The 14767-nt window shown below is 44.8% G+C and overlaps 1 protein-coding gene across 4 annotated transcripts in view; it reads left to right on the forward strand.

Annotated features, from left to right (window-relative positions):
* The window catches only part of VPS13B (vacuolar protein sorting 13 homolog B), a 1046600-nt gene that overhangs the window by 553533 nt on the left and 478300 nt on the right, over positions 1-14767 (forward strand). For all 4 annotated transcript variants that reach the window (XM_019527996.1, XM_019527995.1, XM_019527993.1 and 1 more), the window contains 2 exons: positions 35-255; positions 4053-4259. In XM_019527996.1, the coding sequence (XP_019383541.1) occupies positions 35-255; positions 4053-4259 (428 nt within the window). The remainder of the gene's footprint in view (positions 1-34; positions 256-4052; positions 4260-14767) is intronic.

The following is a 14767-nucleotide window of genomic DNA, read 5'->3' on the forward strand; positions in this document are numbered from 1 at the left end:
TTTTTTTTTTTTTTTTTTTTTTTTTAATCATTAGGAGATGCTTTCCCTTGGACTATTAGCCTGCATCATTTCAGTGTATATACTCTTCTTGGACAACAAATGACACTTAATTTAGTGGAACCCATGGGCTGCACGTCTACACTCGCTGTCACTTCACAAAAACTGGTTGCTTCAGGGTCAGAATACAGACACTCGTTTGTTGTCTGCCTCCACGTCGACCTTGAGTCACTTGAAATAAAATGCTCAAACCCCCAGGTTGGTCCATTTAATTGATTTATGAAAGGAAATTAAAAATAACTTGATTTAAGTACAATTGTGCTGCATTTTGTTGGAAAGCTTTTTCTATTAGACATCTTAATTTTTTTTTAACTGGGCCATCAAGATCAGGGTGCTTAGATTAAGATTTGCTTTGAAGCTCTCTCAAGTTTTGTAATTTAAACTCTTCTCAAAATGTAATAGCTAGAGTATAAATGCATCATTTGGCTGATGGAAAGAAATCAGTTGCAGATGTACTATTGTTAAATGCTGAAATGCTGAAATGCTGTCACTGTGGATGTATATACTGAAATAGCCTAATGCAGTTTTTGGTCAGATTCTCATACAGCTAGTCACTGACTTAAAATGGGATGTTTTTCAAACTAGCAGTAACATCCTTTATTATAGGGGAAAACAGAATGGAAGGTTTGTAAAACAGTGCATATATAACCATAGAGTTATTAATTAAACTAAAGGTAATATTGTATGTTCTTCTGAAAAGTATATGACTAAGGCACTGAAAGTGTGCTTGATGCTGTACAAAACACTACATTAAAAAATTCCACTGTGAAAGGGTTGACTATGAACAAAGAAAAATGGTCAAAATTCTTAACTAAAAGAAAAAGCTACTAGAATGTAAATATGCGCTCGCTCACGCGTGCGCGCTCTCTCTCTCTCTCTCTCTCTCTTTCTCAAATGAAGTTATATCAAGCATTAATAAGTTCTCATCTGGTATATGCTCACTTATGTTATAAAAGTCTATAGTTTCATGGCTTAAATAACAGTCCATCCTGCTTTACTTGCTACATATTATTCATGCAGTGAGTGGATGGTCCAGGGTAAGAGAACTGGAAGACAGGTGATAAATCACAGCACAAGATCACATAAGAATAAAAATAAAAACTTAAACTTCTCTATTTTCAGTTTTCTATGAATTCTCATTGAATTAGGTAAAATTGCGCCAACTCAAGCTAACAGTGAATGTTTCTCAAAACTGTCTTTTATGTATTTCTGAACTTCAGAGACTGTAGACCTAATAGATCTTAATTGCCTGATAAAAGCAGTAATAGTACTATTTGATGACAACCATACATTAAATGCCTTCAGGGTACAGACAAACATATACTTTGGCCACTTTAAAAGGAAAGGAGGGGCTGTTGCTCAGGAGGGTGCATCAGCTGTTACTGTAATTGTTACATGTTCATGAGTCTAGCAATACAAGTGAGCTGAATTGCCCTAACTTTGAACCTGAATGATCAGGGTTAAACAGCTAAACTTTGTTAAACTGTGTCTGTCCATATCCTAAGAGAACCATTTTTCTCTATTTGATTGATATGCTTTCAGTGGGAAAAGTCAGTAGTTTAGTCACTTCTGGATTTTTCCCCCTAAACTTACACAGGCTTTAATCTTACCTTTACACCATTAGTATATTACTGTATAAGATTTAAATAAACCTATCCGACTCAATTAAAATGCACTTTTCTAAGGCCCCCTCTACACATTACAGCTATTATGTGACTAACTGATCGATTGCACAATTTAACTGAAACCAGCTACACATGCAAAGTACCTGTCTCACTATAAACAGGTCCAACCAGCTATAAAGTTAGATCTTGAACATATGTGCTAACTTTATAGCTGGTTGCTATCCAGCTTGAATTAGCATATGTAGCAGGTCCTCCCTGCAAGTGGAAGCCCTGTCAGCTAACCGGGCTCTCAGTAGCAGGTATGCATCATGCCCAGCCAGGGCTGGGAGTCCTGCAGCTGAGGGACCTCTCCACCCCCACAGCAACCAGTAGCTGTGGGACACTGGGTCCTGGGTGCTGTGGGGGGTGCGGCTGTGATCTCCCAACCCTGGGGCTACATGGTGTGCCCTTGCAGCCTGGAGATCAGAAAAATCTCAATATATGCATCAGTCCCCTCATAAGAATATGTTCTTTATAAAAATTTAGATATAAGCTGAAAAAATAGCATTACATACTTTCCCCAATAAAAATAAATAATTATATTAATTTTATATATGAACTTTATATATACACTTTTATACATATATTCTCCTAATACTGAACAGAATTACTGCCTTAATGAAGAGTATTTTAAAGCATCATTTCTTCAGCTGGGGGGAACCATTGATAACAGACTTCGTCAGTAGGCGGTTTGTGATCATGCATGCGAGTATGGAAGTAACAGCATCCCTCCACAGTTTTTGCTTGTGCCTTTATAACTAAGCAGGGTACTAAAACTGTCAAAATTCTGCTTCCTCAGGGCCACAGTTGCTTAAATTACCCACACGTCACTTGACTAACAAAGATATTGGTGCCAGGACCTCAGGGGTCTGTGGGGAGTTACAAGGATGTACAGTTTGGGTCTGTTCCAATGTCCTATTAATTTCCCTGAAAGGCTTTTAGTAGAATAATCTATATTAGTTAACAAGATACAATTCAGTCAGATAAAATTCTGAAGAGTGTTATCATGTCTGTCATTCTGAAAGTGCTTTTCTACAAGGATGTAGAAGCCATCTGTGAAATCTGTAAGTAACAGTTTTTGAATAAAATCGTTTAATGACAAAAATTGGTTACAGTGATTAAAACGAATGTCATTGCATATCAAAGTATGAGGGTCATGAGGCATTCTTTAAGCATTACTAAAACAAATTTGCTGCAGACAAAATGGCCATCATTGTTGACTATTATTTTTTATGCGTGAAGATATAAAGTACATTTGAGCTATTAAGGCACTTTAACAGAAAAACGTGTCAAAAGTATATGACCTGCTCATTGTAAGCCTTGAAACTTCAAAAGAAAAATCAAGATGTATTAAGGAGGTTTTTGTAAAATTCCAGTGCTTTACCTCTTAAGAAAAGACTGTAGCATGATCTTTGAGAATTCATCACACTCACACGCACAAAATCAAGTACTGTTTTATATCAAATCTAGATTGACGACAGTGTTTTCCTTCATCTGTTCTTCCCACATAAGAAGCCAGTTTCATAGACTGGATGTGTCCTGGGGCTGAAACCTCTTATAAATATGAGAATTTTCATTTTTTATAATGGCAAGCTGGGTATGGTATCCAGCTGTGGGTCTGCTTATGTATTGTTTGCAGTTTTCTCTGGGCTTGTTTTATACAGTATGTGGCAATATGTTGTCATACAAATTCCATGATTAATGCTTATTTACAAAAGATTGTGTAAATATCTTAGAACTGAGTCAAACAATGTGCAAGTTAAACAGCATGTTTTCTGAATTTTGGAATGACATATCCCAGGAGAGTATTGAGTTGGATAGTGGATGTTCTTTCTCCGTAGAGAGAGCAGTTTCATGTGCTTCATGGAATTGTCATTTTAATATGATTTTTAAAAGGAATTTCTCTATACGTTCAGTGTAATTCATTATGTTCATACTTGTGTATGCAAACTTGCCTTTTTGTTGGAGTCCTCTAAAAGGACAATCAGTTTCTGTATTTGTTAAATAAGCCAGAAATTATTTATTTCTTTTTATTGTTAAAACTAATGAAAATTTTCCAAGGCCAGGGTTGTGACTAATATTTTTATGAGCTGCATATTGTAGTTTGATTTGTCTACTGTATGTTTAGACAAGTCTCTCTCATCAAAACCAACATGCCCTAGGTATCATAAATTCATTTTATAGCAATTCAGTTGCTTATCAGGGCACTATGCATTGTGAAATCTCAAGTTCTGTTTTGTAGTTTAAATCTCAGCAGAGGAGTTTGACTGTGGTGATTTTTCTACACCTAATTATGAAGAACTCCATTTTTAATTTTTTTTTTCCTTCTAGGTTCAGCTGCTATATGAATTGGCAGATATCATGGGTAAAGTCTGGACTAAGATGCAGAAGAGAGGTATTCTGTATCAGTCATCCATTTATGTGGAGTCTGTGGCAGGGCCTGCTCCTCCTAGTTCTCCAGTTAAAAGTAGCGTTGGTACCGCTCCACCAGATATCAGCACATATAGCCCATCTGCTGACCTCGGGACCACAACAGAGGTGAGTTTTTCTGAAAAATAATATCAAGTAAAGGAAATCTATGAAGTATGGCAAGTAGCTAATTAAAAATCACAAGGCTAAAAAAAGTAACACCTTTCCTATGTAGAGTTATAACCATGTAATGATGCAGTACTCTAAAATTTGGGAAATAAGTGGAGAAAAAGAAAATGATTGTTGTATATCTGGCTCACCTTGGTTAGAATTGGCTAAATGCTGATTCTTTTATAAAGTGCAAGAAAATAACATGCAAGTGGTTTTGTTAAATTATTATTTGAATGGTAGTGATGAATGGTTTATGTTTGTGCCTCCTTTTGCCCCAGTATTTCACAAGTGGTTAGGATAAATTGGGCTGGGAATATGTCTTCAGTGGGTGTGTCTACATGAGATGCTTTACTGCGCAGTAGACCAATTTACTGTGCAGTAAGCATCACCATCTACATGTGCAGACACTTACTGTGCAGTCAATTGGTCTACTCCATGGTTAACTTGCTGTTTGCAAATGCAGGTGGCAAATTAACTGTGAAGTAGTTACTGCAGAGCCAGGACCAGGAGCTCTTTGCTGCTGGGGCAGGGGGACATTGTCCCAGCCTGGGCTTCACCATTGGAGCCCACCCCAGCAGCAGGCAGCTCTCGGGGGCAGGGATCAATTTCCCAGCCCTTGCTTCAATCATAGAGCCAGGAACTCCCTGCATGTGGAGAGTTCCCTGCCCAGCCTGGGGGAGGTCCCAGCCAGCTCCATATTACACATACAGACTTCCCTGTCCCAGTCTGGGGGAAGTCCCAGCCCCGCAGCTCTTTCCCAGGCCCATGACCCAGTTGGCTGACCAAGGCATGGGGCTTGGAAGAGGGGCAGGTCCCACCCCCTGCACTGATCCACCAGTGGGGCCGTTAGCAGCGAGCCTCTAGCTGGGCAGGGAATCTCTGCCCAGCTGAGGGCTCACTGCTAGCTGCCCCACTGGTGGGACAGCTTCCAGTTTCCCCTGGCTGAATGCAGAATCCCTGCCCAGCCTAGGGCTCACTGCTAGCTGCCCCACCAGCAAATCAGGGCAGGGGGCTGGGATCTGCCCCTAACCCACAGCTCTTTCCCAACCCCCTGGGCTCAGTCACAGAGCTGGGGTTGGGAGCTGCCTGCTGCCGGGGCAGGGGGATATTGTCCTGGCCCAGGCTCCACCACTAGAGCCTGCCCCAGCAGCAGGCAGTTCCCAGGGGCAGGAACCAATCTTCTAGCCCCCACCAGGGGGGCAGAGCAGCAGAGTGGAGGCAAATCTGCTCCCAAGAGGGAGAACATACAGATATGCTCCCCAGTAGGCTTGCTGCACAGTATTTTTACTGTGTAGTAAGCCGACTTTGAATTTATTGCACATGTAGACATGCCCAGTGTGTACCTGATCATAGCCCATATGGGTTGCACAAGGTTATATAGATAAACATAGTTAAGCTGGGAAAGGAATCTTCCTTCTCTGCCATGCTGCTGAATCAAAGGTGGTTCTCTACCTACATCTGTGCATCCTCTATGGATGCAGTACCTATGAAGTAGTTATTATTTGGCTGATATAGTATGACTTGTGGTTGTGCAAACTGGACAACAAACTTGATGCTTGTAATTTTGCAGGACTATGGCTGTCAAGGTTGGTTGCTTCAATTAATCAGTTGTCCTGATTTTGCTGTAAGTTCAGGTCATGGCTGTACAGATGAATAAGGGGATAGCTAATAAGCACATGAGGATGGGATAGGTATCAGTACCTTGCCAAGTTTTATGGAGTGCCTGTTTCTTAGATAGATATGAGCATGTGGCTAAACCAGTTCTGAAGCAACTGCTTCTTGTCCAAAGCCTGAGACACAAATATGGAATAGTAGATTACAGGAACAGTGTTGTCCAACTAGCAGTTTTCATTCTGGAATTAAGCAAAGTTGTAACCAATGTTGCTTTATACAAGGGTTGGGCAAAATATGGCCTGCAGGCCAAATTTGGCCCACCAGTTGACCCTATCCGGCACTCCAGCGACCATCAAGAGCCTGAAGAGAGAGGGCTGTGTCCTTGGCCCGGCAGGGCCACAAAGTACACAGACTCCTCTACCCTCCACACACCCCTGTATCTATTGCCCCCTGCCACCCAGCTTCCTGTTGGTGCTGCGTCTATGTAGTTCTGGCACCACGGCCACTGGCAGCCAGACCCACATGGGATAGGGTGCCATGTAGCATGCTGAGTAGCTGTCCCACCTGCTGCACTGAGCTACTGCTGCTGCAGCACCACTAGGAGGTGAGTCTATGCTGCCATGGGTGGGGCTCGGCCTGAGGCAGCAACTGCCAGCTTTGTTAGTGTGGCATGGCAGCAGGACCTCATCATGGCAGGCAGGTGGGCGGGACAGCTACTCGATGCACTGTATCACACCCTGTACCATGAAGGCCAGGTTGCTGGTGGCCATGGTGCCAGGACTGCACAGCATCAATAGGAAGTCAGGTGGTGACAGGGCAGGAATGGATGTGGGAGAACAGAAGAGTCTGCATACTGTGCAGCCCAGCCCAGCTCCAGCTGCGGCAAAACAGAGCAGCTCAAGGCACAGCCCTCCCTCCTCAGGTTCCCAACAGCAGCCAGTGGGTTGGATAGGATCAGTTGGCATCTCCTCCTCCTCCCCCCGCCCCGCTCCACCCCCGTCCCTCAAGAACTCACTGAAACTCCTTAAGTGGCCCTCCAGCCAAAATAATTGCCTGAACATGCTTTAAACCCTATTCAGGTAAAGTACATGAATTTCAAGGCAGTGTCTACAAAAAGTGAGAGAGAGGGATCTGAATGACTGACTTTCACATAAAATTAAAAAGATGATTGTCATAAAAAAAAAGTTTGCCTGAGCTGCCATTCATTTTTTTATGTCAGTTCCACAGCAGGACTTTCCTTGGGTTTGCTTTATTAATATGTATGTTTATTATCTCTCATGCAAGATCCAGTCATGGGTACAAAATTGAAGATAAACAACTGCGGCAAAATGGTGTGGTCACCAAACCAACATTTTAATACCTACTGACATTAAAGCCCTTGTTTATTAAAGCCAGTAACCACCACTTCCATAAATAGCAGTGTGCTTTTCTTCCTCTTATGGAGAGTGCCATTTTTAGTGTATATTTTGTATCCAAGCACTACCTGAAACCGATTCAGTATTTTTTTTTAATTCATTAGTGGCCAAGATGGTTGTGGTAATATTGAACCAAGTTAAATCTCCATCTTCTTTTTCCTTAAATTGTTTTTCACCGTTTATTTTGCCTTTCATTTCTTCTCTTGTTTTCAAGAAAATGTTAAATCCCAGCCAAGCAAAATTTGTCTTGACCTGAACCTAAACCAGGTTTTGTGAATTACCCAACAGAGGATAATATTAGAAAATGCTGCCAACAGTTTTCCTCTCTGAAGCTAAGAACATCAGATCAGCCAGCTAGCTGTGTGTTCAGCAGTAAGAGTCAATATAGTTGCCCAGTGTTTGATTTAAAGCATCGCTGAAACTTCACACAGATTTACTAGCTTTCGTAATACAAATGTGCATTGGATTATCATGCAGCATAATAATTTCAGTGTATCTGTGTTTTCATAAAATCATATATTGTTCTATATAAAACATTTGTTTTTGTATGCCTTTGAATTCTAGTTCTAAGACAACTGGAAGATATGTAGTAGTGGAGAACTGTATGTAATTTATGACTTACGAGAAAAGCAAAAGTAATATTTAAAGTATGTTAAAGTAAAGTTAGGTGTTTGTGCCAGAATGGGATCATATTACATAGAAACTCAGATTTAAACCTATATGACTGATAGCATGTCATAATAGAATACTTAAAAATAGGGGTGCACCAATAGAGATTTTGGAGACTGGTACTGATAGCCGATTTTTAAGGAGGTATATCGGCTGATACCAATCTGATTTCCAATGCAGCATGGAGAGCTGCATGTAGCTGGTAAGTCTGTTGTGCTGGGAGGGAAGGGGAACAGATCAACATCCACCGTGGTGAGGGAGGGGCTGGGGCAGGTGCTGCCCAGCCAGGGCAGGGCACGGGATGGAGCTGCAGCTCATCAGGGAGGTGCAGGGGAGGGGTGGCAGCTCCCAGTCCTGCACACAACACCAGAGGGTAGAGGGGCATGTGCCCCCAGATCTGCATGGGGTGGGGCGGGCAAGCTGCATCTGCAGGCTGGAGCCAGGGCTGCACCAGACTCTTCTCAGTGGGGCGTGGACTCAGAGAGGGTGGCTATGGAGGGGGCTGCAGTCACCCCAGATTTCTCCATAACCCCACTCCCAGTGCTGCTGTCACTCTCCTGGTGCAGCCCCAGTTCAACGCCCTGCCTCCCCCCAGGCATCGGGAAGAGCTGGGGCTGCACCAGGCGCACAGCAGCAGTGAAATTTGGAGTGGCTGCAGCTCCCCCATAGCCTCCTGCCAAGAAGAGCCTGGCTGCCTGCCAACCCCATCCAGTGCAGATCCAGGGACACATGCTCCCCCCCATGCTATCCCTAGGTGCATGCAGCAGTGGAAGCTGCCCCCTCATGAGCCGTGGCTCCGTCCTGAGCCCCATCCCACCCTGGTTGGGTAGCACCTGCCCCTGTCCCCCTCACACCACTTCCCTCCCCCCACACACTTCCTCCCTCCCCACTCCCCTTCCACCACAATGGACTTACCAGCTGCACACAGCTCTCCATACTGCGAGGTTGTGCTCATTGCTGCCTGCGTGCTGTGCTGTGGCTGATGCTCATGTCCAGGCATTTATCTGGGAAATTATCAGCCGCATCAAGTCAATTTCTGATGCAGCTAATTTTCTTTATATCAGTACTGATCCAATATCGGACCGATAGATCAGTGCACCTCTCCTTAAAAATGTCCATGGTTACAGGTGCACTAATAAAGATAGCCGATTATTCACTAGGCATATAGGCCGATACTGATCTGATAACCGATTTACAGGAGCACAGCTAGGCAGTGTGGAGAGCAGCTTCCTGCAGATAAGTCTGTGGAGGGGAAGGGGAGTGAGGAGAGGGAAGGAGTGTGGGGAGTGCAGATCAAGGCCCCTACAGTGAAGGAAGGAGTGGGGCAGGGGCTGGGTCTAGGGGCTCTGCCCAGCCAGGGCAGTGAATGGGACCCCGGGGTAAAAGAGAGGAGCAGGACAGAGCCATGGGAAGTTCATCCAGGGGATCAGTGTCCTTGCACTTAAAAATGGTGGTGGGATGCTTGAACTAAGGCTCGTCAAATGAGCTTTAGTTCAAACACTGCCACCACAGTTATTGAGCACAGGGACACTTTTAGGAGCAGAGCCAAATGTGGGCAGGAGTGGATGCAGGATGCTCACTATGGGCTCAGGTCTCTCCACCCTGCTGCCTTTGCCCCAGGAGCTCTGTACTGTCTGCGTGTCCCCTGCTGACCTGGCAGCAGGAAGCACAACTCACCATCACCACTGCTTCTGGATGGGTAGCAGACCAGCATGCAGCTCCCAGGCCAAAGGCAGCAGGGCAGAGAGCGCCAACCCACAGTGGGCAGCCTGCCTCCACCCTGTGCACAAATCTGGGGAGGCACATGCCCCCTATGCCTCCCCCAGCTGTTGCACTCAGCACCAGGGAGCTGCCTCCCCTTCCCATCCCTCCACACCCCCTGGACTAGTCACCCATGGCTCCATCCTGCTCCCTACCACTGGGTCCCATTCACTGCCCAAGCTGGGCAGCACCCCCAGCTCCTGCCTCACTCACTCCCTCATTGTGGAGCCCCAATCTGCCCCCTTCCATGCTCCTTCTTTCCCCCATGCCCTTTCCCTTCCACAGACTTACCTGCAGGGTGCTGCAGGTACTTTACAGCTAAGGAACTCAAAACACTTTACATAGGAATTGCACCACTGGGGTAATCTTTTGTATATATGCATTGCAAAATCTTATTCATGCTTTGGAGAGTCTAAAGTCTAAAGAGGCAGACAGTCAAAGTATAAGAGCTGGCAAAATAACAGTTGAGCTAAATTATTTTGCTAAGGCTTCATGGCATGTCATTGGCAGCATCAAGATTAGAACACTGGATACTGAAGTCCTCATTCAGTACCCGAACCAGTGGATGTGTGCCAGTTCTGTGATTTTGAGGTGGGCATGATGACCAACATGAAAAAGGAACAAAGACATGAACAGGAAAGAAGACAGTAAAATTTGGGAAAACTGCATTTTGGAAAGGAGTCAGAACTTGTTTCTTAGAGAGGCCAGTTGTAGCCTAGACCCTTTCTTGCAGCGGTAAGAAAGCATGGTCATCCCTTCTAATCTAAATTTCTTCTGTGCGAAGGTACTGGCTGAAGTGAACTGAACTACTGTGAAGGCTGTTTTATCATTTGACATGGCTCAGGAGGGTGCTGCGTGCTGCCTGGGATCTTGATGCAACAAAATATTTATAAATCCTTTGCTCATTTAATTGGAAGCAATCACATCTAAGGCCCCAGGTTTTAGCTGCTTTTAAATTGTTTTGATTTGGTTGATTGTAGGCCTGTGCAAATAGGGAAGTATTTGATTCAGGTTTGGAGATAGTGAATCAATTTGGAGATTCGGATCACTGTCCCGAATTGATTCAGCTGAATCGGCCTTAGACGATTTGGCACTGATTCAGAAAGATTCGGTGACTTGGATCAGTTGGGCTGAGGCAGGCACAGCCAGGCAGCTGCAGGTTTTCCTGCAGCTCCTCTGGCTGTGCCTGCCTCTCCCTGGGTTGGAGGGAGCCATGGGAGAAGCCCCCATGGCTGCCCTGCCCAGCCCCATCCCCTGCCTGGTCCCAGCGCTTTAAAAAAAACAAACAAACAAAAAAAAAACAGCAGCAGCAGCAATTGGGGCCTCTGGATGCTCATGGCAGAGCCAGCCTGTGCAGCGTGAGTCAGGGCTGCCCCATGGCGCAGGTGCAGCATGGCTCAATAGGGTTCTGCGCGCTGCCTGGGAGCTGAGGCTGCTGGGTTGAGCTGTGCTGGACTCCAGCTGACACATGGCGCTGCCCCAGCTCCCAGACAGCACACGGGACCCTGCCAAGCTGCACAGCACCCATGTCATTGGGCAGTTTATGCATGGGTGCCAAGCAGGGGCGTGGGTAATACCTGCTGTCCTCCACTGTCCTGCACTGTGCAGGGGGGACTTTGCCATGAGCTCTCAGAGGCCCCAATCACTGCAGCCAGTAAATGCAGGGCTTTTTCTTTTCTTTTCTTTTTCTTTTTAAGTTCCAGAAGGCTGGTGCTGGGCAGGGGATGGAGCCGGGCAGCTGTAGGGGCTTCTCCCGCAGCTCCTCCAGCTGTGCCAGGAAAAACCACAGGGGCTATGCCCTGCTGCTGCTTGCCCAGCTGGCATGGGTGGGGCATGATGCAGGCGTGGCTTGCTCCGGGCATCAGCAGGGCATAGTGCCCTCTCCCAGCGCTGCTGCGCCCTCATCAGCACTGGGAGTGGGGTCTCTGCCTTGCCACCGCTTGCCAGCTGGCGTGGAAGTTGCTGTCATAGTACCAGGGGTGCAACCTTTGTAGGGTGCTGTCATAGTACCAGGGGTGGTCTCCTAAACTTTGGGATAGTCTTCAACCCTCTTAATGCAGAAACAAGCCATGTCCCACCCCGTTCTGTGAGACTGGGATGCTTTCCTCCTAGAAGCATTTCATCTTAGGGCTCCCTTTTTCTCATGGGTGTGTAACTACAACAATCATATAAAAATCCCATGTGTGTAGATGGACCATGTAACCATAGCCCTCTTGGAACTGAGGATAAAATAGGGCATTTGGTCCTTTGTTCAGAATCTGATTGCCACCCCTTCACTTGGGATGGAGCTATACACTTATATTTAGGATTACTCTGATCCCATTGAAAGCCTTAAGCCTTGCCTACACAGTGTCTCTTTATCCAAGTATTAATGGTACCATTATAATTGCACCAGTGCTAAACCCAGGGTAGATGCAGTACAGAAGTATAGTTACACTGGGAGACATAGCTGAGTAGCTACAATGCTATACAAAAAGCAAACTAAAAAATCAACAATGCAGTAGACAGGATCTTGGCTTTTTAAGCCTTCCCCTTTATAAGGCACAGCTGCCAGCTCTACCCAGTTGCCTAACAGCCTACAGCTGTCAGCCTCTAACACCAAGGCAGTTCCAGGAAGCTAAAGCTAGTGTAAGAGTTTAGTCCTTTCATTTAAGGATGGGTTTTTATTTATATACCCTAAATTGTCATTTTAGTAACTGTGGAAAGAGTGTATTTGTGTCAGCATGGATTGAACTAAAGTAGCCTGCCCACTAGAACCAAACCTAGCCTTTCTAAGCCTTTATTGCATCACTGCAAGTATTGCACTCAGTCTTTGCCTGTCACTTTCTGGGATGTCATCTTTAAAAAAAAAATCCTTTAAATTTAAATGAAGAGTGAAACAAGTTCATAGCTGTCCAGTGCTCTGTAGCTGCATGTGTGAAGTTACTCAGCTATCTTTCTCCTTCAGGATGTTTCAGAGCACTGGTAAGGAAGTAGGTGTGTGTAGGGGAAAGGTATAGGCAGCAACATATTTCATAGAAATAGGGGCTGTCAGAGTCTAGGGTGACTAAGAAACAAAGATAAGATAAGTCAGGTTGGTACATTATAGACTAACTGGTTCAGAAAGACGTGCTTTCGTAGACATTTACTTCATCAGATGCTAGAGAAAAATTAGTGTGAACTAAGGCACAGGGGAAAACTGTGGCTCAGGGGGAATAATGGAAGTGGACAAATGAATTGAAGGCATCTGGTAGGACAGACAGAACAATCTCCACATCTTTATCCCAGGCTATCTCTGTCCCTGCTACTGCTCCTCAGCCCTTTTGAGACTAGGTATTTTCCCTTCCTTTCCCTACTGTCTAGATTCCCTAAGGAGAACATTGAGAGTCTTAATGCTGACACCCAGTTGCAGGAGAACTAATAGGAAAAATTCTGTTGTAGATACACACTTGAATGGTCTGTACAAAGTATCCTGAACAGTATTTTACCATTTCAGTTCTCTAGATATGTGGAAAATTCTTTTACTGAACTTGCATCTCCCATCTCCCTTTAAGATAGAAATTTTCACACTTGTATATGACATTCAGCTGATATGCAGGGTGAGATTTTAAACAGCACTCAGCATTTAGTGCTTTTTCACCTCAGTCTTCATAGGCAAGGTTAGGTCCCAGACTGCAGCACCTGGCAGCACAGTTTGGGGAGAAGATGAGCAGCCAACAGTAGCAAAAGAACAGGTTAGGGACCATTTAGAAAAGTTGTGTGTGTACAGGTCCATAGGACCGGATGCAATTCACCCAAGAGTGCTGAGGGAGTTGGCCGACCAATATGATTGCAGAGCTGCTATCTTTGAAAACTTGTGGCGATTCAGAAAGATCCTAAATGACTGGAAAAAAACAAATATAGTGCTTATCTTTAAGAAAAGGAAGGAGGATTGAGGGAACTACAGACCAGTTGGCCTCACCTCAGTCCCTGGAAAAATCATGAAGTAGGTCCTCAAGGAATCCATTTCTAAGCACTTGGAGGAGAAGAAGATGATTAGGAATGGACAGAATGAATTCACCAAGAGCAATTAATGCCTGACCAACCTGATTGCCTTTGAGATGATGGGCTCTGTGGATGTCAAGAGAGCAGTGGACATGAATGTGATATTAACTTTAGCAAGGCTTTTGATATAGTTTCTCACAACATTCTTGCAAGCAAGCTAAGGGAGTATGGGTTGGATGAATGGTCTGTAAGGTGGATAAAAAACTGACTGGATCAGCAGGTTCAAAGGGTAGTAATCAATGGCTTGATGTCTAGTTGGCAGCTGGTATCAAGTGGAATGTCCCAGGAGTTGGTATCAGGGTTGATTTTGTTCAAAATCTTCAGCAATGACCTGGAAAATGAGATGGAGTGCACCTTCAGCAAGTTTGCAGATGACACCAACTGTGGGGGAGTAGTAGATATGCTGGAGGTAGGGCTAGGATTCAAAGTGACCTACACAAATTGGAAGATTGGACAGAAATAAATATCATGAGGTTCAATAAGGACAAGGGCAGGGTCCTGCCCTTCGGAGGTGGAACAATCCCATGTACTGGTACAGACTTGGGATCGACTGGCTAAGTAGCAGGTTTGCAGGAAAGGACCTGGGGGGTTACAGTGGACAATAAGCTGGATATGAACCAACGGTGTGCCCTTTTTGCAAAGAAGTCTAACAGCATACTGGATTGCATTAGTAGGAGTGCTGCCATCAGATCAAGGAAAATGAGTATTCACTTCTATTCAACACTGGTGAGGGCCCATATAGAGTACTTTGTCCAGTTTTGGACCCCTCCCTACAGAAAGAATGTGGACAAATTAGAGAGAATCCAGCAAAAAGTAACACAAAAAGGTTAAGGGACTAGGGCACATGGCTTCTGAGAAGAGGCAGAGGGAAAAGGGCTTATTTAATCTGCAGAAGAGAAGACTGAGGGGTATTTAATAGCAGCCTTTAACTACCTGAAGGGTGGCTCCAGAAAGGATGGAGATTAGGCTGTTCTCAGTGTTGGC

The sequence above is a fragment of the Gavialis gangeticus genome, unplaced genomic scaffold (genome assembly GCF_001723915.1).
Source record: "Gavialis gangeticus isolate Ggan-Ray unplaced genomic scaffold, GavGan_comp1, whole genome shotgun sequence".
NCBI lineage: Eukaryota > Metazoa > Chordata > Crocodylia > Gavialidae > Gavialis > Gavialis gangeticus.